Below are 23,483 nucleotides of genomic sequence, written 5' to 3' on the forward strand. Positions count from 1 at the left end.
ATAATCCTCTTGCAACTCATTCAAAGAGCTTGTATTGCACCTCTGCATGGTGCATATAAAAGGCAAGCTATTTACTTACATTTCTTCACCTTTTTAGTTTCTTCCATTTGTTTTAAGAAAAAGGATGGCATGTTGGCCTTGTAATGCCAATTTTCAGAAAATTGACTGGAGGTGAGTCGGTGTGGCCCATGACTTTTGATTATTTCTCTTGCATAATATACTACTGCTTGATTTTGCCTGTCATTGTTATTCTCCAAACGTATTGATTTATGTTGATATATAATGCCAGTAATACCATATTTGGGTTTCTATTCATTTTGTGTGATATCGAAACATAGAAAAAAAGGAGTAGGCCGAAACCGGAAAATAAGAGCAGGAGTAAGCAAATTCAGCCCTCGAAGCCAGCTTCACCATTCCGTATGATCATGGCTGATCCTCTAACTCAAATGTTTTTCAAATTTTTTTTCCCGGGACCCACTTTTACCCACGCCGGCCAACCTTATGCCATAACTCTGTCTCTTGCACACACGCACCCAGACACGCAAACTGTGTAGTAACTCTCTCTTACACATCTGTTCCACTGCTCCCCTTGTGTTGGAACCAGTACGTGAATTCTGTACAATGATCAGATCTCAGCCGTTGTCTGCACATCAGCTGAGTACAGGCTATGAAAATACAATTTATTAGTGCAAGTGAATAGAAAGAAATACATCTTAATTTCTTCAAACTCTCAGCTGATTTTCTGTAAATGTTTTGTACATTTTGCTTTTGAAGATGTGGTGAGTGAGATCAGTTTTATAATCTGGAGAGATGTATACAAGGAAAGGAATTATACAAGGAAAGGCATCAACCGGCCCAGAATACACTGATTACCAGCAGACTCATTGGCAACCAGGTCTCACTGGTAACCAGCAAGATCATCCCAAAAATTACATCAAACCCAGTGGCATTTAAAAATCAACATTTGGTTCCACAAGTAATTAATAATCTTTATTGTCACAAGTAGGCTTGCATTAACACTGCGATGAAGTTACTGTGAAAAGCCCCTAGTCGCCACCATCCCAGCGCCTGTTCGGGTATATGGGGAGAATTCAGAATGTCCAAATTACCTAACAGCACTGGCTGGATTCTCCGCCCCGCTGCTGTTTTTACCTCGCCGGCGGGGTGCTCTGTTACACTGGCTGGTCTAAGAGGTTTCCCATTCATTCCCATGCTGTCGGGAAACCCCCGGGCTGCTGGCTAAACAGGGCATCCCACCGGCGGAGAATCCAGCTCTACTTTTATCGGGACTTGTGGGAAGAAACCGGAGCACTCAGAGAAACCCACGCAGACACTGGGAGAACATGCAGGCTCCACACAGACAATGACCCAAGCCGGAAATCGAACATGGGACCCTGCAGCTGTGAAGCAACAGTGCTATCCACTGTGCGACCGTGTCTCTAGAGTATAGAGTTAGCTAGGGCTTTGACGTATCCGATTCAAGCATCCTCGTTGCAAAACAGTCTGGCTTAATTCTACGTCTAAACGCACCGCATTAACTGTGTCCTGTTTGCTCATGGGATGCTGCTGACTCCAGGATTTGCTGACTGTAATATTCCAACTCCATATCCTGACAAACCTGCTTGTGACTTTGACCTCTCATCGCTATTGGGAATTGGGCTGTTCCCCTGTGACCGATGTTCATTTGCTTGATCTTCTGGGGCATTATATGTCCGCCATCATCTGTTGCAGAGTCTGGGCCATGCACTTCAGTTGTGCTACACTCAACGTGAGCTGCCTCCAGCACTCGATGACAGATTGGTTTAGTCCTTTCAGTAACACTTGCTTTTGATTTTTTCAGTCCCAATGGCCAACACAACCTGGCGCTGCAGAACTTTGTCAGGTGTCTGACATTGACAGCAGGCTGCACAGTCCGGAGGCCCATCTGTCCCTTGCTTTAGCGATGCCAGGAAACTGTCCTGCTCTGGTACATGCTGAATTGAGCCTCCATCACGAGTCATCTTCTGAATTTGGCATGTAAAATTGCAGTAATTGCTTCACGGTGTCAACGTTTGTTAGTGCACCTCTGCTCAGGAACAGGAGAGTGATGAGACTGAAGACTGACCCTGGCTTGAACAGTGCAGCTCAGGCCATTTTAATAAATATGCTGCTGGTCGTGAACTTTGGGAGCATCTCTCAGGATCTGATCGAGATCTCTGCGAGAACGCTGCGATAGTTCGCTCACCGACCCTCCCGACACCCGTCCACGACCCATCCCCGCGGGTCACGACCCGCACTTTGCAAAACCCTGCTCTAACTCAATGCCATTTTCCCACTCTGTCAGTGACATCATATTTAAAGCGTGATGTTATTTCATTTTCACTCCCCCGCCTGCGTTGCAGTCTCGACCCTGCTTGCGCTGCTCTTGCCCCATGTCACTATTGGTGTCACCTCAGGAGCCTCGCCTCAGGTTTCAGTGAGGGTGCACTGTACTGCTTGTTAAGTTTTGTTCCGATGCTCCGCACTCCAAGTTCATTCCCTGGAGTCTTGCCCTGTGTTTCCGCGCTCTCTACCCTGTGTCTCTGCCTCTCTCCTCGTGCTCTTTTACAGGTTCACCACCCTCTTGAGTGAAGACGTTTCTCCTCATCTCAGTCCTAAATGACCCATCCTGAATCCTGAGACTGTGACCCCTTGTTCTCAAACCCCTGGCCAGAGAAAACAACACCCTGCATCCAGTCTATCCAGCCCTGTCAGAATTTTGTACGTTTTGTTGAGATTCCCTCTCATTTTTCTAAATTCTAGTGAAGATAGTAGGCCCAGTTGACCCGATCGCTCCTTGTACAACAATCCTGCCTTCCCAGGAATCAGCCTGGTTAACCTTCGTTGCACATTCTATATGGCAAGTATATAATTTCTTGGGTCAGGAGACCAAAACTGCGCGCACCACTCCCGGTGTGGTCTCACCAAGGCGCTGTAGAGCTGAAGGCCTTGTACAGCTGCAGTAAGACATCCTTGCTCCTGTATTCAAATCCTCTTGCAATGAAGGCCAACCTCACTGAAGGCTTTCCTCACTGCTTGTTGCACTTGCATGCTTGCTTTTGATGACTAGCTATAAGGACACCCAGGTCCCTTTGTATGTCAACATTTCCCAATCCATCACCATTTAAATAATACTCTGCCTTACTATTTTTCCCTTCCGTAGCAGATTATTCACTTTATAACTGCATCTGCTATGTATTTGCCCTGTCAAATTATCTAAATCACCTTGAAGCCTCTTGACATCCACATCACCACCGTCATTCCCACCAAGTTTTGTGTCATCAGCAAACTTGGAAATATTATATTTGGTTCCCTAATCAGAATCGTTGATGTATATTGTGAATAGCTGGGCCCGAGCACTGCGGTAGCACACTGGTTACTGCCTGCCATTGTAAAAAAAAATATCCATTTATTCCAACTCTGTCTCCTGTCCGCTAACCAGTTCTCAATCTATATTAACCCCAATCCCAAGTGCTTTAATTTTGCACACTAACCTCTTATGTGAGACTTTATCAAAAGAATTCTGAAAATCTAAATAAATGACATCCGTTGGTTCACCCATGCCTATATTAGTTACATCCTCAAAAGAGTCCAGTAGGTTGTCAAACATAACTTCCCTTTTCATAAATCCATGTTGACTTAGATGATATCAACGGGATTAGACAAAGTGTCCTATTATCACATTCTTTAATAGACCCTAACAATTTCATGAAGATGTTTGGCTAACTTGTCTGTAGTCTCCCTCTCTCCTTTTAAATAGCAGGGTTACATTTGCAACCCTCCGATCTGCCAGGACTGTTGCAGAATTCGGGAAGATGACACCCATTGTATCTTTTCCATGGCCACAGCCCTTATAAACCTGGAATGTAGTTTCAGGCCCTGGGGATTTATCGTCTTTCAGTCCCATTAATTTCTCCACTTTTTTGGTAATACTAATCCCTTCCAATTATTCCCTCTCGGCAGACCCTTGGTTCCCTGGCATTTCTGGGAAATTATTTGTGTCTTCCCCTGTGAAGGCAGAACTACAATAGTTGTTTAATTGCTCTGCTGTTTCCTTTTTCTTTATTATAAATTCTCCCATGTTGGACTGTATATTTATCTTTTTTTACATTCTTGTTGAAGCTTTTACAGTCTGCTTTTGTGTAACTTGCAAGTTTACACTGGTACTGTATTTTTCCCTTCTCAATCAATCCACTTGGTATTCCTTTGCTGAATTCTGAACTGCTTCCAACCCTTAGGCTTACAATGTTTTCTCGCAACATTATATGGCTCTTCTTCAGATCTTATACTGTGCTTAATTTATTTTGCTAACCATGGTTGGACCACTTTTATTGTTTTTTGTGCCAATAAGAAATGTGTAACTGTTGCAAAGCACATCCTCGTTCCTTAAATATTAGTCATTGCCTATGCACAGTCATGCCTTTTAATGAAGTTTCCCAATCCATTTTAGTTAATTCGCACCTCGTTTTATTTTGTTTTATTTTTATATTCCGGACCCTACTTTCAGATCGGTCGCCTTCACTTTCATCCGAATGAGGAATTCTATCCTTTATGGTTGCTATTTTGTGAAGCTTCACAATGAATATTTAACTGAAGCTATATTGCAGACACTTCAAGAATCAATTATTCCAAATAAATTAGGATTATCCAAACGAGCTGGTCATTCCCTTGCCCCACCCTCAATATATGTGGGTGTTTTTTCAAAGTAATCAAACAGATTGTACAAGGTAGTGGGGGGGGGGAGACCAGAAATGGGATATGTGGCCATGGATGTTTTTTGTATATGCATGGAATGTTTTTCACACTTTAATATAGGACATTCCAAATTATAATGCCCACCAGGACAAATTAGCAGTGCCCACTGCTAAACGCTTAACCTAAAGGGTAGCTCAAACTGTAAATTGTGCCAGATATCATTTCACTGTTGGGTAGGAACTTAAGGTGCTGAGCAGATGTGTACCTCTGGGTCAGATACCATAATTTGTTATGAGCTTTTTTGTGTATTTTTATTGTGCTAGAACGAAGGCAGTACCGATAGATTATCATAAAGCGAATGTAACTGATGTGTAAAAGAGATTGAGATTTGTAATGTATAATACTTGCATGTTCTTAACTTTGTTTAATCTACCCTAATGTTTAAAGAAATTAATTTAAGAGCTTTGGAAGATTATATTTTTGCACAACATCAATGAATTTCTCAATCATTTTCCTTGGTCACTTTTTTTTTCCGCAGTCAACTTTGGTGTTCTGCAGTCATTGTAGCAGATCCAGCCTTTCTCCTCTTTCTCCCACCCATCCAATTGCCCCCCCTCTACCACCACCACATCCAGGAGATGCGGTAGTGTCACAGTGAGTTCTTCCATGGGAATCGCCCGTATCCAGTGCTTTCTATAGGAAGAGAAGCACCATTGGAAAAGTGAAAGACAGGGCAGGCTTGATGGCCTTAATCTAGTAGTCACAGTTAAGCGGAGGGCTCTGAGAGCTCCATCTAGCCACTGCAGAAGCTATTGCGTGACTTAGTGATTGCTATACACGCAACAAAAACTCAAATGACCACATTTACAAACCCAGATCTAAATAACTATACTCTGCATCGGAGTCAAAGGTAATGGTTTCAAGTTCTTCTCCAGAGACTCTACACATAATCCAAGCTACCATTTCAGTATAGTACTGAAGCAGTACCATACAGTTGGAATTGCTGAATTCTGGATAAGGTATTAAACTGAGGCCCCAGCCTGCCCCCTCAGATGAACAGAAAAGATCCCATATCTGTGTTCTAAGTAGACCAAGATATTTTCATAGTGTCCTGGCTAATGTTTGTTCCCTCATCAACATTTGAAGAGATGATCAGGTCATTTATTTAATCACTGCATGTTAATTGACTTCTTTCCTATAGTGACTACACTTCAAAATTGCTTAATTGACAGTAAAGTGCTTTGGGATGCCCTGAGCTTGTTAACCGTGTTGCAAAAATGCTAGTTTGCTTGTGCTTTCAGTTGTTACGTACATTAAATGTGGCAATCCTTTCAGGTGTGAAGACACTCCACGGAACAGAGAAGCAGCTAATTCTGGTGGCCAATGCACATATGCACTGGGACCCTGAATATTCTGATGTGAAGCTCATCCAAACCGTGATGATTATCTCTGAACTCAAAACTATTCTAGAGAAGTCAGCTGCTTCTCTTAGGCCAAGTTGCCCTTCTACAGACCTGAACTGCATCCCATTGGTACTGTGTGCAGATCTCAATTCACTGCCAGATTCAGGTAAGACCATCAAGGACAACCTTACAATGCCTCGTATCTGTACTATGCTTGCTGAATTTTAAGATAAAATCTCTACATATTTTATTAGGATTTTGAGTAAGGTCCATTATTTGTTCCTCAAAGATAGAATCTGTGCCCTTAAGTCCAGATCAGTTTAGTGCAAGTGAGCTTCCTCAATTTGACAAGAATGCCTTTTTGGGGGAAAAAACCTAATTACAGGTAATGTGTTCAATTTAAAGTCCAATGTAATTAGATGCAACATTATTTTAAGAAGAGCTTTATGCAGTTAATGTTTAAATTGAAACCAAAGAGAAAATGCTGGAAAATCTGAGCAGCTCTGGCAGCATCTGTAGGGAGAGAAAAGAGCTAACATTTTGAATCCAGATGACCCTCTGTCAAAGCTAAAAGACTGAGAAAGTGGGAAATATTTATACTATGGAGTGAGAATGAAAGATGGGTCATAGCCATAGAAACCCTGGGGAAAGCAGTGTGCTAATGGCAGTCCCCAGAGAGAACAAAAGGTGTGAAAGGCCAAACAGCAGAGTAACTAACATCAGCGGGTAAACTCTGACAGATGTAGATGTGAGGAGAGGGGAAGGGGGAAGTAAAGGGGAGAAAGGGTAAGGAAAGGTGGATAAGATGGGGGGGGGGGGGGGGGGGGGGGGGGGGGGAGGAGAAATATATATAGAAAAACAAGAGAGAAAGAAATGGTAAAAGACAGTTAAAATGAAATGGGATGAAAATAAATGGGTCGAGGTGGGGTAGGGCTAATCATCTGAAGTTGAATTCGATGTTGAGACTGGAAGGCTGTAGAGTGCCGAACCGGAAGATGAGATGTTGTTCCGCCAGTTTGCATTGAGCTTCACTGGAACTTTGCAGCAGGCCAAGGACCGACATGTGGGCATGGGAACAGGGTCTAGTGTTAAAATGGCAAGTAACGGGGAAGGTCAGGGTCCTGAATGCGCACAGACCGAAGGTGCTCAGCAAAGCGATCACCCAGTCTGTGTTTGGTCTCTCCGGTATATAGGAGACCACATTGGGAGCAGCGAATGAATTAGACCAATTTGGAAGAGGTGCAAGTGAAACGCTGCTTAACCTGGAATGAGTGTTTTGGGCCTGGGATGTTAAGCATGGAAGAGGTAAAGGGGCAGGTGTTACACCGTCTGCGATTGCATGGGAAGGTCCCCTGGATGATGAGAGAGGTGTTGGGTATGGTGGAGGAGTGGACTGGATTATCTCGGAGGGAACTGTCTCTGCGGAATGCTGACAGAGGGAGTGAAGGGATGATGTGTTTGGTAGTGGCATTATGCTGGAGTTGGCAAAAATGGTGTAGCATTATGCCAACGTTTAAATTGCTGTGTATCTTAAGACTTAACACAGTACAGAGGCTATTGTAATAAATGTTCAATCTGTCAACTGCACTGTAGGTGTTGTGGAATATTTGAGCACTGGAAGTGTTGCACAGAATCACAAAGACTTCAAGGAGCTGAGGTATAACGAGTGCTTGATGAACTTCAGCTGTAATGGGAAGAATGGAACTTCTGATGGCAGAATTACTCATGATTTCCAACTAAAGAGCGCTTATGAAAACAACTTGATGCCTTACACAAATTACACTTTTGACTTCAAGGTGAGTGGAAGGCTGCACTGTGGTTTCTGTCAAATTGGGCTTGTGGAATCTTTGCAGATGATGCTGATCTTTTTGACAGATAATTGCTTGCGGCAAGGATGATTTTTTTACTGCACTATTTTAATGGTTTCTGGTATGGTTTGTGATGATATAGAATAGTGATAGGCAACCAAGGCTAATGAGTGGGCTGCATGCGTGGCCCTCCATCTCCGTGAGCCACGAGATTGAAATTGGACTTGTTGACTTAGCATGACCCTAGGAATAAGATTGAATACACGCCAATTATGTCAATGAGTTATTGAAAATGCTTAAGCATTCATATATTAATAGAACTGTCATCAATTTCAAATTTGTTGTGTTTTTGGGAGGAGGTGATTTGTGAATTTGGATGCTTTTTCATGTAAGGGGTGTGCATGATGGGGTCCTTGGGTGGAGTGGTAGTTTTGTCGCTATTCAAGGATGGTAAGGGGCCTGTTGCACAGACTAAGGAGGGAGGGTGGGGAAGATTGCAAGGGGGGAGTGCTTGGGCTGGAGTTGCCACTTTAGAAAGCAAGTGGGGGGAGAGATTGTGACGTGGCAGGGTTGGAGGCTGAGCGTGGTTGGTCATGGGCAGAGAGGGGGGCCATCTTGGATGGGCCCAGTTTCGGTTCAGATTAAGTGAGGCAGAACTGGTGGGAAATGATGGCGGCCGGTAGAGAGGAAGGGAGGTGTAAGCCTCCTGTAAGAATCATGACATGGAACGTCCGGGGGCGAACATTTTGCGGGGGGGGGGGGGGGATACTCATATCTCACATGTATACGGTGTATTTTAGAATTGATTACTTTGTGGTGAGTTGGCCGGTGCTGATGGGGGTGGTGAGGGCGAAGTATAAGTATGTGAGAATTGTGATTTTTGGATCATGCGCCACATTGGTTGGAGGTGAGGCTTAGCTTAGGGCTGGTGCAGAGGTCGGGGTGGAGGTTATGGTATTTTGTGAAAAGGTGACACTGGCGATTGGGAATTATGTGGAACTTAATCAGAATGGGGAGATGTCGGAGGCCACCTCCTGGGAAGCGTTGAAGATGGTGGTTCGAGGCGAGATGAATAGGGAGAGAAGGTGAGCCACATATTGGCCCATCAGCTGTGGCGGCAGCTGGCATCTAGGGAAATTGTAAGGATCCGGGCAGAGAATGGGGAGGTGGTGTTGGAGCCAGGGATTATAAACAAAGTTTATAAGAAGTTGTATAGAACCGGTCGGAGAGGAGGGGGGGTTGTGGGACAGTTTTTGGACGAGTTGGAGTAAGACGCGAGGCAGGTGTTGGAGGAGCCACTGGGGCTGAGGGAAGTGATAGACGGTATCAGGGGATTGCAATCGGGGAAGACCCCGGAACGGAAGGCTTTCCGGTGGAGTTTTGGAAGTTGTTTGTGACAGAGTTGGCCTCTCTTGCCACGGATGTTTAGTGAAGGTGAAGTTGCCAGACACATTGACGCAGGTGTTGATTACACTGATTCCGAAGAAGGGGAAGGAACCGCTAGAGTGTGGGTCATACAGGTCCATCTCATTGTTGAATAGGGACATGAAAGTATTGGCGAAGGTGTTGGCGGGGAGGGTGGAGGGTTCTGTACCAGGGGTGGTTTCTGAGGATCAAATGGGTTCTGTGAAGGGCAGGCAGCTATCTAGCAATATCAGGAGGTTGTTAAATGTGGTTGTAGAAGTCAGGTATTTTAAATACCCTTAATATAGGTAAAAAGGCTGTTTAAAGCATAAATATTAAATCCCAGTTTTAAAATGAAAGAAACATACAATTTCCAAACTCAGACATGAGTTTGGGAAACACAGAACCACTGATAAAAACATCACATTCTTTCAAGGACAGGGGCTAAATCCCATGGGCTGTAAGGTGGAATCATTAAAGGCTCCATTGTTCTGATTTCAGGCCACTTGTGATAACAGCCTGAACCACATTCCATAACGTATGCAAGCCGAAACATTTTAGACTCTGTTAAGATAGTTTCAATTATATTTTCGAAATTATAGTATGATCAGATGACATAACGTCTTAATTGTTGCAGATAAGCAACAATTGGAAGTGGCGTTGCATCGTGAGGATGGACGGCTTGTTATCAAATCAAATGTGTTTTGAATATAGCTTAAACCAATTAGGATTATATTGGGGTGTGATCGGATCGCTTAAGACAGATATGAAATAGTATATCCATGGATGATTTGGCCACCATTTTAGAAAGACAGAAAGAGACAGAAAGGGACAGAAAGAGACAGAGAGAAAGAGACAGGAAAGAGACAAAGAGAAGAAAGACAGAAAGAGAGAGAAAGTAAAGGAAGAGAATTAGAAAAGAGTTCTGTATTCCTATTTCATTTTCATACTTTGACTTCAGCCTTTGACTTTTAAAGTTGTGTTCAGGCTATTGTCTCAGAAGATAATTCCTGTGATTCTTTGAAGAAAATCAAATTGTCTACAAACTACCTTTTAAATTAAATTCAAGTTGTAACCAATGAACTTCAAATAAAACAATTCTTATTTGCACCTGACAAGTTTTTAACTTGAATTTCTACTGAGTTTCAACAATGTCTCAAGAACAACCGGTAATTGAATAAAACGTCACAATTCCGAAGATACAACAGTGGTTATGACTTCTTCAGGGGGTGCGGGTATCAGAGGTTATTGTTTTTGTGGGTGCAGAGAAGGCCTTTGCTCGAGTGGAGTGGAGGTACTTGTTTGAAATTCTGGGAAGGTTTGGGCTTGATCTGAAGTTTGTGGCGTGTGTGCGTCTGCTGCGTGTCCTCAGTGGCTAGTGCACACAAATGAAATGGGTTCACCAGGTTTGGGACTGCACAGGGGAACGAGGCAGGGTTTCTCTCTGTTGCCGCTGTTATTAACACTGACAATTGAACCCTTAACAGTGACACTTCGGAGGAAGAATTGCACAAACTGATTTTATGGGCTATGTATTTTATATTTTGCTGTTGCATGTGTTTGGAATAAAATACCCTTTTTTAAAAGAAAACATTGCACACTTGTCCATTACCAATTATGGCCCCATCATCTGGCCCTTTTTTCCCACCAGCAATGTTTTGATATGTGACTGTATCATATATAACATCTGTCCCCTTGCCTCATCTTAAAGCATTGTCCAGAGCCTTAACTATTCCTTGCAACATGAGACATTGCCGATGTTTTTTTTCTCATGATATGCTGTAATCATTGTTCGGTATACTGGTCTACATTTTTGGTGACCTCCGACGTTGAATAGCTCTGCTCTGACTTGAGCAACATTCTGACCTACCACTAAAGATTTCTCCAATTTCTACCCTGACTCTTTTTTTTCTTTTAGTTTTCTGCTCTCTGGCTTGTTGCAAGCTACAATGAACACTTCTCACCTTTCTCCTTGGCACTGGGAGTATTAAGTTCCAGCATATTTCCAGCACTTTCATTTCAGATTTTCCAAGTGTTATTACTGGGTGTTTATTTTTTTCACATCATGAATTGGCCCAATGTCATCCTTTAGCATAGTGCATTATGGCTCCGGTGCCTGCACTACTGCTGTCTGTCTAAATGGCCCCTCCACCTCTAATCATTGGCTTTTTTTAAAATGAGGGGAGGTTGAGTGTGTTGGGCCTAGAAAAACAATCTCGTCAGAGGGATATAAGTTTCAGGAGAGTAAGACTAGGCTGGATGGCCTTTACTTTAATGCCCAGAGTATTACAGGTAAAACCGATTTGAGTTGAGGGCGATGATTGACATGCGGAATTATGATATAGTTGCCATCATGGAGTCGTGGTTGAGGGAGGGGCAGAATTGGCAGCTCAACATCCCAGGATACAGAATCTTCAGGAGGGACGGGGGGAGGGGGCAAAAGAGGGGGAGGCATTGCACTATTAGTTAAGGAGTCAATTATTGCAGTAAGGAGAGATGATATCTTGGGGGTGACATTGATTGAAGCTTTGTGGGTAGAGCTTATGAATAAAAAAGGGACAGCTACGTTGCTAAATGTTAATTATAGACCCCCCCCCCCCCCGATAGTCAGCAGGAAATTGAAGAGCAAGTATGTGTGCAATTTGCAGAAAGTGTGTAAAAATAATAATAGGGCAATTATAGTGAGGCATTTCAACTTTCCCAACTTTAACTGGGAGAGTCATTGTGATAAGGGCTTAGGTGGAGCAGAGTTTGTAAATTGTATACAAGATAACTTTTTAGCTCAACATGTGGAGGATCTAACAAGGGATGATGCAGTGCTGGACCTAATTCTGGGGACTGAAGCCAGACAGATGATTGATATGATGGTGGGGGAGCATCTTAGTCATAACGACCACAATATGGAGCAATTTAAGTTTGTTATAGAGAAGGAAATAGACAAATTGCCGAAAAAGGTCTTGGGTTGGGGGAGAGCAGACTTCAGTAAAATAAGGCAGGATCTGGCCAAGGTAGGTTGGAACAAGTCACTGCTAGGGAGATCTACAGAAGAGTAATGGGGGGTGTTCAAAGAGGAAATGGGGAGAGTACAGGCCCAACATGTTCCCTCAAGGGGAATAAGGAGGAATAATAAGCCCAAAGAACCGTGGATGAACAGATATATTCCGGATACAATGAGATGGAAGAGAGGCTTTTAATAAGTACAAGGGGAGCAAATCAACAGAGGCATTAGCAGAGTATAGAAAGTGCAGGATGGAACTTAAGAAAGCAATTGAGCAAAGAGGGGTTATGAAAAATCTCTAGCTAGTAAAAATAGGGGAAATCCCAAGATATTCTAAATCTATCAATGGGAAGAGGATAACTAGGGAAAAAGTAGGGCACATTAGGGACCAAGGCAAGAATTTATAGTGGAGCCAGAGGACATTGGTAGGGTGTTAAATGAATATTTCACATCCGTCTTGACCCAAGAGAATGAGGAGGAAGATATGGAACTCTGGGAGAGTCTTTGAGGTTATTGAGCAAGTTGTCATAGGGAGGGACAAGGTATTGGAGGTGTTGGCAGGCTTAATGTTGGAGAAATCTCTAGGTCTGGACGAATTGTGTCCCATGTTGCTGTGCGAGGTAAGGGAGGTGACTGCACGGGCCCTGATCCAAGGTGCCAGAGGACTGGAGAACCACGAATGTGGTCCCACTATTTACGAAAGGCTGTAGGGATAAGCCAGAAAACTACAGGCCAGCAAGTCTCACGTCAGTGGTGGGCAAACGATGGAGAAAATTCTGAAGGAGGGAATCTATATCTATTTGGAGAGGCAAGGTTTGATCAGGAATCATCAGCATGGCTTGTTCAGAGGGAGGTCGTGCCTAACAAATTTGACTGACTTTTTAGCATGTGACTAAATGTGTAGAGGGGTGTGGTGCAGTGGACAAAGTTTAAATGGATTTCAGCAAAGCATTTGACAAGGTCCCACGTGTGAGACTTATAAAGAATGCAAATGCACATGGGATACAGGGGAACTTGATAACGTGGATTCAAAGCTGGCTGAGCTGCAGGAGACAGAGAGTGATGACAGATGGCTGCTTTAGTGACTGGAAGCCAGTGTCCAGTGATGTACCACAGTGATCTGTAGGGAGTCCCCTATTATTCATCATTTATATAAATGATATACATATAGGTACATAGAAGATAGGAGGAGGTCTTTTGGCCCTTCAAGCCTTCTCCGCCATTCATCACGATCGTGGCTGATTATCCAACTTAGTAGCCTAATCCTGCTTTCTCCCCATAGCCTTTGATCCCATTCTCCCCAAGTGCTATATCTAGCCTCCTCTTGAATATATTCAATGTTTTAGTATCAACTACTTCCTGTGGTAATGAATTCCACAGGCTCACCACTCTTTGTGTGAAGAAATGGCTCCTCATCTCTGTACAAAATGGTTTACCCTTAATCCTCAGGCTGTGACCCCTAGTTCTGGACACAACCATTATTGGTAACATCTTTCCTGCATCTACCATGTCTAGTCCTGTTAAAATTTTATAAGTCTCCTATGAGATTTCCCCCCCCCCCCCCCCCCATTCTTCTGAACTCCAGCGAGAACAATTCTAACCTCGTCAATCTCTCCTCATATGACAGTCCCGCCATCCCTGGAATCAATCTGGTAAACGTTCGCTTCATTCCCTCGAGAGCAAGAGCATCCTTCCTCAGAGAAGGAGACCAAAATAAATAAAAGGATCGGTAAGTTTGCGTATGACACTAAGATAGGCAGGGTGATTAACAGTGAGGTTGAGTGCCTTGGGTTACAGTAAGGTATAGATGGGATGGTCAAATGGGCAGAAAAGCAGCAGATGGAATTTAATCCTGAAAAGTGTGAGGTGTTACACTTTGGCAGGAGCAATTTGACAAGGAAATATTCAATTCATGGCACAACACTGAGAAATCCTGAGGAACAAAGGACACCGCAGTGTATTTGTAAATAGATTTCTGAAGGCAGAAGGGCAGGTTAATAGGATGGTGAAAAAAGCATATGTACACTTGCCTTATCAATCGTGGCATAGATTACAAAAGCAAGGAAGTTGTGTTGGAGTTATATAGAAAATTGGTGAGGGCACAGCTGGAGTACTGTGTGCAGTTTGGTCACCACATTATAGGAAGGATGTGATTGCACTGGAGCGGGTGCAGAGGTGTTTCACCAGGATGTTGCCTGCGATGGAATATTTTAGTTATGAAGAGAGGTTAGATAGGCTTGGGTTGTTTCCGCTGGAGTAGAGAAGACTGAGGGGTGACCTGATTGAGGTGTACAACATGAGGAGCATGGACTGGGTGGGTAGGGAATAGCTGCTCCCTTTACTTGAAAGGTCGGTTACAAGGGGACACAAGGTCAAGGTGGGAGGTGTAGGGGGGATTTGAGGAAAAACTTTTTTACCCGGAGGGTAGTGACTGTCTGGATCGCACTGCCTGGGAGGGTTGCCTCACATCCTTTAAAAAGTACCTGGTAGAGTACTTGGCACGTCTTAACATTTGAGGCTGTGGGCCAAGTGCTGGCAAATGGGATCAAGATTGGCAGATCAGGTGCCTTTCATGTGGCGGTGCAGACTCAATGGGCCATTTCTGCACTGTAATTTTCTGTGATTCACTGCAGTTTAGAAGAATGAGAGGTGACTTTATTGAGACAGATATATAGCATTCTCTGGGGCCTTTACAGGTTAGATGCTGTGAAAGGTTGTTTCCCCTTGTGGGAAAGTCCAGGATCAAAAGGCATAATCTTGTGTGGTGTGGCATTACCATTGTGCTAAATAGGATAGATACAGAACAAATCTAGCAACTCTAGGACTGGGTATCCATGAGGCATTGTGGGGCAGCAGCAGCAGAATTGTACTCTGCTACAATCTTTAACGTCATGGCCCGGCAAATCCCCCACTCTACCTGCACCGCCAAGCCAGGGGATCAACCCTTTTTTCTTTTTTCTTCTTTTTTCAATTAAAAAAAAATAATAATTTAGAGTACCCAATTCATTTTTTCCAATTAAGGGGGAATTTAGCGTGGCCAATCCACCTAGCCTGCACATCTTTGGGGTTGTGGGGGTGAAACCCACGCAAACACGGGGAGAATGTGCAAACTCCACATGGACAGCGACCCAGAGCCGGGATTGAACCTGGGACCACGGTGCTGTGAGGCAGCTGTGCTAACCCACTGAGCCACAGTGCTGCCCCAACCCCTTTTCTTTTCTTTTAATAAACGTTTTATTGAGGTATTTTTGTATTGTAACAACAACAAAATAAACAATGTGCATGAAACTCTAATTATAGGGCAAAAGCCGTCAGTCTCCCCCCCCCCCCCCCCCCCGCTGACTATTAATTTTCCGTGAAAAAGTCGACGAACGGTTGCCACCTCTGGGCGAACCCTAACTGTGACCCTCTCAAAGCGAACTTGATTTTCTCCAAACAGAGAGCTAGCCAGGTCTCCAGCTTCGGGGGCTTTTGAGTCCCTCCAAGTTAATAGTATCCGTCTCCGGGCTACCAGGGAAGCAAAGGCCAGAACGTCTGTCTCTTTCTCCTCCTGGATTCCCAGATCTTCTGACACCCTGAAAATCGCCACCTCTGGACTCAGTGCCACCCTTGTTTTTAACACCGTGGACATGACATCTGCAAACCCCTGCCAAAATCCCTGAAGCTTCGGACATGTCCAGAACATGTGGACATGGTTCGCTGGTCCTCCCGCACACCTGTCTTCCACCCCATGAGTTTGCTCATCTGGGCCACTGTCATGTGAGCCCGATGAACGAACTTAAATTGTATCCAGCTGAACCTGGCACATGTTGCGGACGTGTTGACTCTACTCAATGCGCCCGCCCATAGACCATCCTCTGTCTCTCCTCCCAGCTCCTCCTCCCACTTGCCCTTCAGCTCCTCGGTCTGCGTCTCCTCTGACCCCATAAGTTCCTTGTAAATGTCAGAGATGCTCCCTTTTCCTACCCACCCTCTGGAAACTACCCTGTCCTGAATCCCCCTTAGCAGTAGGAGCAGGAAGGTTGACACCTGTTTACGTAGGAAATCCCACCTGCAGATACCTGAATTTGTTTCCCCTTGCCAACACAAACTTCTCCTCCAGCGTCCCCATACTCTGAAAGCTCCCCTTTATAAACATATCCCCCATCCTCCATCCTGCTCTCCACCATATCCTGAACCCCCCATCCATACTTCCCGGGGCAAACTGGTGATTATTACAGATTGGGGACCAGACCGATGCTCCCTCTGCTCCCACATGTCTCTTCCATTGCCCCAGACTCTCAGGGCCGCCACCACCACTGGGCTGGTGGAGTACCGTGCCGGTGGGAACGGCAGAGGTGCAGTTACCAACGCCCCCAGATTGGTGCCTTTGCATGAAGCTGCCTCCATACGCTCCCATGCCGACCCCTCCCCCACTACCCACATCCTGATCATGGCTATATTCGCCGCCCAGTAATAGCTACTAAAATTCGGCAGCGCCAGCCCACCCTCTCCCCGACTCCGCTCAAGCTTTACCTTCCTTACTCGCGGGGTCTTGCCCGCCCAAACAAAGCCAGTGATCACTTTGTTGACCCGTTTAAAATAGGACCGCGGGACTCCCAGAGCGGAGGCCACCAAAGTGTGACTTACTCCTTCATAGCCGCCACCAGAGGCCGCCACAACCCTTTTTCAATCAAGAAAACAGGAGGGTATGCCAGGAGCAGCACCGGGCATACTGGAAAATGAGGTGTCAACCTAATTGAAGCTACAATATAGGATTTCTTGCATGCCAGACAACATAAGCAGCAAGTGATAGACCAAGCTAAGTGATCCCACAACCAATGGATCAGATCCAAGTTCTGCAGTCTTGCGACATTCAGTTATGAATGGTGGTGGACAATTGAACAACTCGCTGGAGGAGGCTCCGCAAACATCACCATCCTGTATGATGGAAAAGCCCAGTACATCAGTGTAAACGGTGAGGCTGAAGCAATGGCAATCATCTTCAGTCAGAAGTGCCGAATGGATTATCCATCTCTGTCACTTCGAGTCCCCAGCATCACAGACCTCGGTTTTCAGCCAATTTGATTCACTCCGTGATATCAAAAAACTGCTGAAAGCACTGGTTACTGCAAAAGCTACAGACCCTGACAATATTCAGGCAATAGTACTGGATTTGTGCTCCAGTCCTGCCGCACCCTGAGCCAAGCTGGTCCAGCACCGCTACAACACTGGCATCTACCTGACAATGTGGAAAATTAGCCAAGTATGTCCTGTACAAAAGGGCAATCTAACCCAGACAATTACCACCCATCAGTCTACCTCTCAATAATCAGCAAAGTGATGGAAGGGGTAATCAACAGTGCCATTAAACTGCTCTTACTCAGCAATAACCTGCTCACTGATGCTCTATTTGGATTCCGTTATACAAAGAATTTACAGTGCGGAAGGAGGCCATTCGTCCCATCGAGTCTGCACCGGCTCTTGGAAAGAGCATCCTACCCAAGGTCAACACCTCCACCCTCTCCCCATAACCCAGTGGCCCCACCCAACACGAAGGACAATTTTGGACACTAAGGGCAATTTATCATGGCCAATCCACCTAACCTGCACATCTTTGGACTGTGGGAGGAAACCGGAGCACCCGGAGGAAACCCACGCACACACGGGAAGGATGTGCAGACTCCGCACAGACAGTGACCTAAGCCGGAATCGAACCTGGGACCCTGGAGCTGTGAAGCGATTGTGCTATCCACAATGCTACCGTGCTACCTTGATTCAAAAATGGGCAGAAGAGGTGAACTCCGGAAGTGAGAATGACTGCCCTTGACATCAAGGCAGCGCTTGATCAAATATGGAATCAGCGAGCCTGAGCAAAACTGGAATCAATGGGAATCGGCGGGGGGTGGGGGGCCTAGCACAAACAGAGATGGTTGTTGGAGGTCAGTCATCTTAGTCCCAGGACATCGCTGTTGGAGTTCCTCAGGGTAATGTCCTCTGCCCAACCATCTTCATCTGCTTCATCCATGACCTTCCTTCCAACATAACGTCTGATGTTGGGATGTTCCTGCAATCCCTGAGACACTGAAACAGTTGACGTGCAAATTAAGGAAGACCGGAACAATATCCAATTTTGGGGTGACAAGTGGTAAGTAACATTTGCAATACAAAAGTGTGAGGCGAGGCAATGAACATCTCCAAGAAGAGAGAATCTAACCATTGCCCTTTAACATTCAGTGGCATTACCATCACTGAGTCCCTCCACCATCAACATCCAACTGAACTGGACTAGCCATATAAATGCTTCGGCTGCAAGAGCAGGTCAGAGACTAGGAAGCCTGCAGTGAGTAACTCCCTTCCTAACTCCCCAAAGCTTGTCCACCACCTCCAAGCACAAGTCGAGTATGATAAGTATTCACTTGCCTGGATGAGTGCAGTTCAAACAGCATTCCAGAATCTTGACACCATCTATGACAAAGCAGCCTGCTTGATTGGCACTCCTTTCACAAACATTCACTCGCTCCACCACCAACGCAGTAGCAATAGTGAGTACCGTGTACAAGATGCACTGCAAGAACTCACCAAGACACCTGTGACAGCACCTTCTTCTAAAACCACAACCATTTAGAAGGGCGAGGCAGCAGATAAATGGGAATACCACCACTTGGAAGATCCCCTCCAAGTCACACAACGTTCTGACTTGGAAATATATCTCCGTTCCTTCGCTGTTGTTGGGTCAATCCTGGAACGCCCTCCCTCATACCACTGTGGGTGCACCTACACCATGGGGACTGCAGCGGTTCAAGATGGCAGCTCACCCACCACTATCTTCTGGAGGGCAATTGGGGATGGGCAACAATTGCTGGCCGAGCCAGTGGAGCCAACATCCCGTTAAAATCAATTTTGTAAAAACTTGAGTACGTGAGTTGATCCTAATCGTAACTTCCTGACCAAAGTTTATTTTCATTTAAAAGTTCAGCTTCCAATACCGCTTTTTAGTTTTCCTTAACTGAATGTATATAACATGTTGCTAATCTTTGCTGAAGTTACATAATTTGGTGCTTTGTTACATTGTGTCATGTGGCTGGCCCTGCGGTTTTATTTGATATTTGCTTGGCATCAAGCCAGTCCTGTGGAGTAGCTATTGAGAGTTTTTTAAAAAACGTCTTTTGGAGGAACTGATGCTGTCGCGATTCTAAAGAAAATAAATGTATTGGCCACCAAAAGAGAAGTGCACAGCATGATAAGTCGGTGTGTGTTAATATTGGGTATTTCCACCATGTCATCTTCATAAACTCTTGTGTCGTCCAAGTTGGGCACGTACACATTAACCAGGGCCACTGGTACCCCGTCCAGAACACCGCTGACTGTGACATAGCGTCCCCCTGGGTCCGTAACTGTCCTCATCGCAGTAAACACCGTCCTCTTATGTAACATTTTGGCTACCCCCCTAACTCTCGTCCTGTAGTAGGAATGATATGTCTGTCCCACCCAGTCCTTCCTTAGCCGCAGTTGGTCCTTCTCCCTCAGGGTGTCTCTTGGAGGAAGATTATGTCAGCTTTCATATTTTCATGTAGATGAAGATTCTGGATGTTTTCACTTGGCCCATTAAGTCCCCTGACATTCCAGGTGACTATTCTATCATACCTCCCTCCAGCAGGGTCAATCATACTTGCCCCTGCCACCTTGACCGCAGCTTGTATGTCGGTCTTTATCTCTAGGGGCAGCAGGGTAGCATGGTGGTTAGCATAAATGCTTCACAGCTCCAGGGTCCCAGGTTCGATTCCCGGCTGGGTCACTGTCTGTGTGGAGTCTGCACGTCCTCCCCCTGTGTGCGTGGGTTTCCTCCGGGTGCTCCGGTTTCCTCCCACAGTCCAAAGATGTGCGGGTTAGGTGGATTGGCCATGCTAAATTGCCCGTAGTGTCCTAATAAAAGTAAGGTTAAGGGGGGGGTTGTTGGGTTACGGGTATAGGGTGGATACGTGGGTTTGAGTAGGGTGATCATGGCTCGGCACAACATTGAGGGCCGAAGGGCCTGTTCTGTGCTGTACTGTTCTATGTTCTATGTTCTATGTTCTTCCCTGAGCCCCTCGGAGAGGACCTTCCTCCATCCACGCGCTGGTGAGGCGGAGCTCCATGTGCAATTTACTGGTCCCTCTTGTTTTGGTGTGGCCGGCACTTGGTACCTCGTGTGTCCGCCATCTCGACTGCTTGTTTTTCCTGGCTTCTGTGCTTTTTGTTTCCTTGCAGCCTCTGAAGCTACTGATGCCCAGCATCTTCTCTTGTGAATTGTTAAGTAGGGTATGGGGGTCCCAGGGGCTGGTTTAGCACACTGGGCTAAATCACTGGCTTTGAAAGCAGACCAAGGCAGGCCAGCAGTGCGGGTTCAATTCCCGTACTAGCCATCCCGAACAGGCGCTGGAATGTGGCGCCATGGGCTTTTCACAGTAACTTCATTGAAGTCTACTTGTGACAATAAGTGATTTTTATTTCATTTTCATTTTTCCTTGTTGTAGCAGGCTATTTTGCGTAAAAGAGCCTAATTTTGGGTTCTTGGGAGGAGAGCCATCTGATGTGTGACTGTTCAGCACATCTGTCACCGGAGGTCCCATTCAGGAAATAATTAATCATAGAAAAATGTGGTTAATTAGGAGGAGCCAGCATAGATTTCAAGAGGGGAAATTGACTTTAACAAATTTGCTGGTGTTTTTGAGGAGGTAATGGAAGGGGCCGATGAGGGTGGTGTGGTGGATTTGGACTTTCAGAAGGCATTTGATATTGTGCCCCGCAAAAGACCTGTGAGAAAAGTTACAGAATAAAAAGGTCAGTGGTAATGTGGATACAAAATTGAATGAATAATAGAAAGCAGGGAGTAATGGTCAATGGATATTTTGGGGGGTTAGAGGAAGTTTTGTATGTGTGTTTCCCAAGCATTGGTATTGGGACCCTTGCTTTTCTGAGATATACTAATGATCTGGATGTGCAAGAGACAGTTTCAAAGTTTGCGTTTACAGTTTACAACAAGTTTTGTGAGGAGGACAGTGTAGAACTTCAGAAGGCTATAGACAAGTTGGTGGAGTTGGCAGATGAAGCTCAATGCAGAGAAGTGTGAGATGATGCATTTTGGTAAAAAGAACATGGGGAGACGATCTAAAATGTGGGGTAAAATTCTAAAAGGAGGCAGGAACAGAGAGACCTGGGTGCATAGATCATTGCAGGTGGTGAAAGCATTTAATAAAGCTTGTAGTATTTTGGGTTTTATTAATTGCTGCATAGATTACAAGAGCAAGAAATTATGTTGAATTTATGTAAGACACTAGTTAGAGCTCAGATTGAATATTCTATTCAGTTTTGGGTGCCACACTATAGGAAGGATGAGAGTATGCAAGAAGATGTTTATAAGAATGATTCCAGGGATGAGAAATTTCAGTTATGAGGATAGATTGGATTGGAGAGGTTGGGACTGTCATCCTGGAGAGAAGGCGGAGATGAGATTTGTTAAGATGTGTTCAAAACAATGAGGGAGCTGGACAGAGTAGGTTGGGAGAAATGAGGGGGCTGGACAGTAGGTTGGGAGAAATTGTTCTGCTTATAAAAGGGTCAAGAAGCCGAGGGCACAGATTTACGGTGGGTTGCAAAAGAAACAAATGTGATGTGTGAAATAACATTTTCACCTAACAGTTTTGGTCGCCAGGAAGGAAGGATATACTTGTCAAAGAAAGAGTGCAGCAGCGGTTCACCAGACCTGGGGTAGTGGAGTTGCCTGATGAGAGGAGGTCGATGAAACTGGGCCTATCTTATCTGGAGTGTAGAATAATGAGACGTTATCTCATTCAGAACTTTTACAGAATTCATAAAGGGTTAGATATGGTAGATAAGGAAGGATGTTTCCCTGGCTGGGTGTTCGAGTACCATGGGACACCACCTCAGATTGAGGGAAAAACCATTTATGACTGAGTTAAGGAGGAATTTCTTCTCTGGGGTACAGAATTCCAAAGATTCGCCAACCTCTGACTGGGCTGTGAAGGTTCAATCAATGAGCATATTCAAGACAGATCAATAAATTTCTAATTACTAATGACATCAAGGAATACGAGGATAGCGCAGGAAAGTGGCATTGAGTTAGATGATCGACTATGACCTAGTTGCGTGGCAGAGCAGTCGAGGGGCTGAATGACCTACTCCTATGTTCCTATTTGAATGGGACTTTCGGGTGAAGTGTTTTTAACTTTTTACTGCTGCAGTGTTCGTGGAATCATTGTGCACTGTGTTGGAGGAGCTGACTCGAGTTGTTTGAGTCACATGGGAACCTTGATGGACTGTTAGAAAAGGTTGAGTGGATTCTGAAGCTTTTTAAGCAGAAAACATACTCATTCTTGGTGGGCTATCATTGCAGACCCTCTTTTTGGTTGCAGGACAACCAGGAGCATAGGCAGCAGGGAGCAAAAGCTGTGTCCAACAGGAGAAGGAATGTTCTGAAGGCCATATCCAGCTACGGCATTCCAAGAGCACTTTTACTTCTACCTCAGCCAGGGGCAGTGCCTGAGCTAGTTATCATTCAACAAGGAGGTGGTCACTGAATTGAACCACCACCTCCAACCAGACCTGCAGCCACAGGGCAGGCTGAGTATGGCTCTGCCAGTGGCTGTCAATGTGATCGAAGCTCTCTGGATCCTCTGAGGCTGGAGCTTTGGCAGCAGATCTGTTTGCCATACATTGCTGCATCAGAAGGTGCCACCATCTTGTGTTGATAAACAGAAGTAATAAACCCAAGTAGTGGGCAGTGGAATTTATCCAACAATGGTAGTACTGGGCTACATCGCTGGCTTTGAAAGCAGACCAAGGCAGGCCAGCAGCACAGTTCAATCCCCGTACCAGCCTCCCTGAACGGGCGCCGGAATGTGGCGACTAGGGGCTTTTCGCAGTAACTTAATTTGAAGCCTACTTGTGACAATAACTGATTTTCATTTTTCTTTTTTTTTTAAATGGTGAAATTGAGAGCGAATGCTGTAGTACTACATGGGTTAAAATTCAAGTTAATCTAACATGGTAACTTTATGATCTCAGCTCTGTCCTTGAATCCTTAAAAGTATTACGTTACATAGAGGGAGAAGCACGCATATTCAAAGGCCAGATTAACTTGAGCTATTCTTGAAACATTTATTTAGACGATTTGTG

The 23,483-nt window shown here is 45.0% G+C and overlaps 1 protein-coding gene across 1 annotated transcript in view; it reads left to right on the top strand.

Moving 5' to 3' along the window:
• The window catches only part of cnot6l (CCR4-NOT transcription complex, subunit 6-like), a 139,353-nt gene that overhangs the window by 109,789 nt on the left and 6,081 nt on the right, over positions 1–23,483 (top strand). The window contains exons 10-11 of the mRNA XM_038791816.1: positions 6,049–6,282; positions 7,710–7,912. Coding sequence (XP_038647744.1) covers positions 6,049–6,282; positions 7,710–7,912 — 437 coding nt within the window. The remainder of the gene's footprint in view (positions 1–6,048; positions 6,283–7,709; positions 7,913–23,483) is intronic.

Source organism: Scyliorhinus canicula, chromosome 3 (assembly GCF_902713615.1).
Source record: "Scyliorhinus canicula chromosome 3, sScyCan1.1, whole genome shotgun sequence".
NCBI classification, from domain to species: domain Eukaryota; kingdom Metazoa; phylum Chordata; class Chondrichthyes; order Carcharhiniformes; family Scyliorhinidae; genus Scyliorhinus; species Scyliorhinus canicula.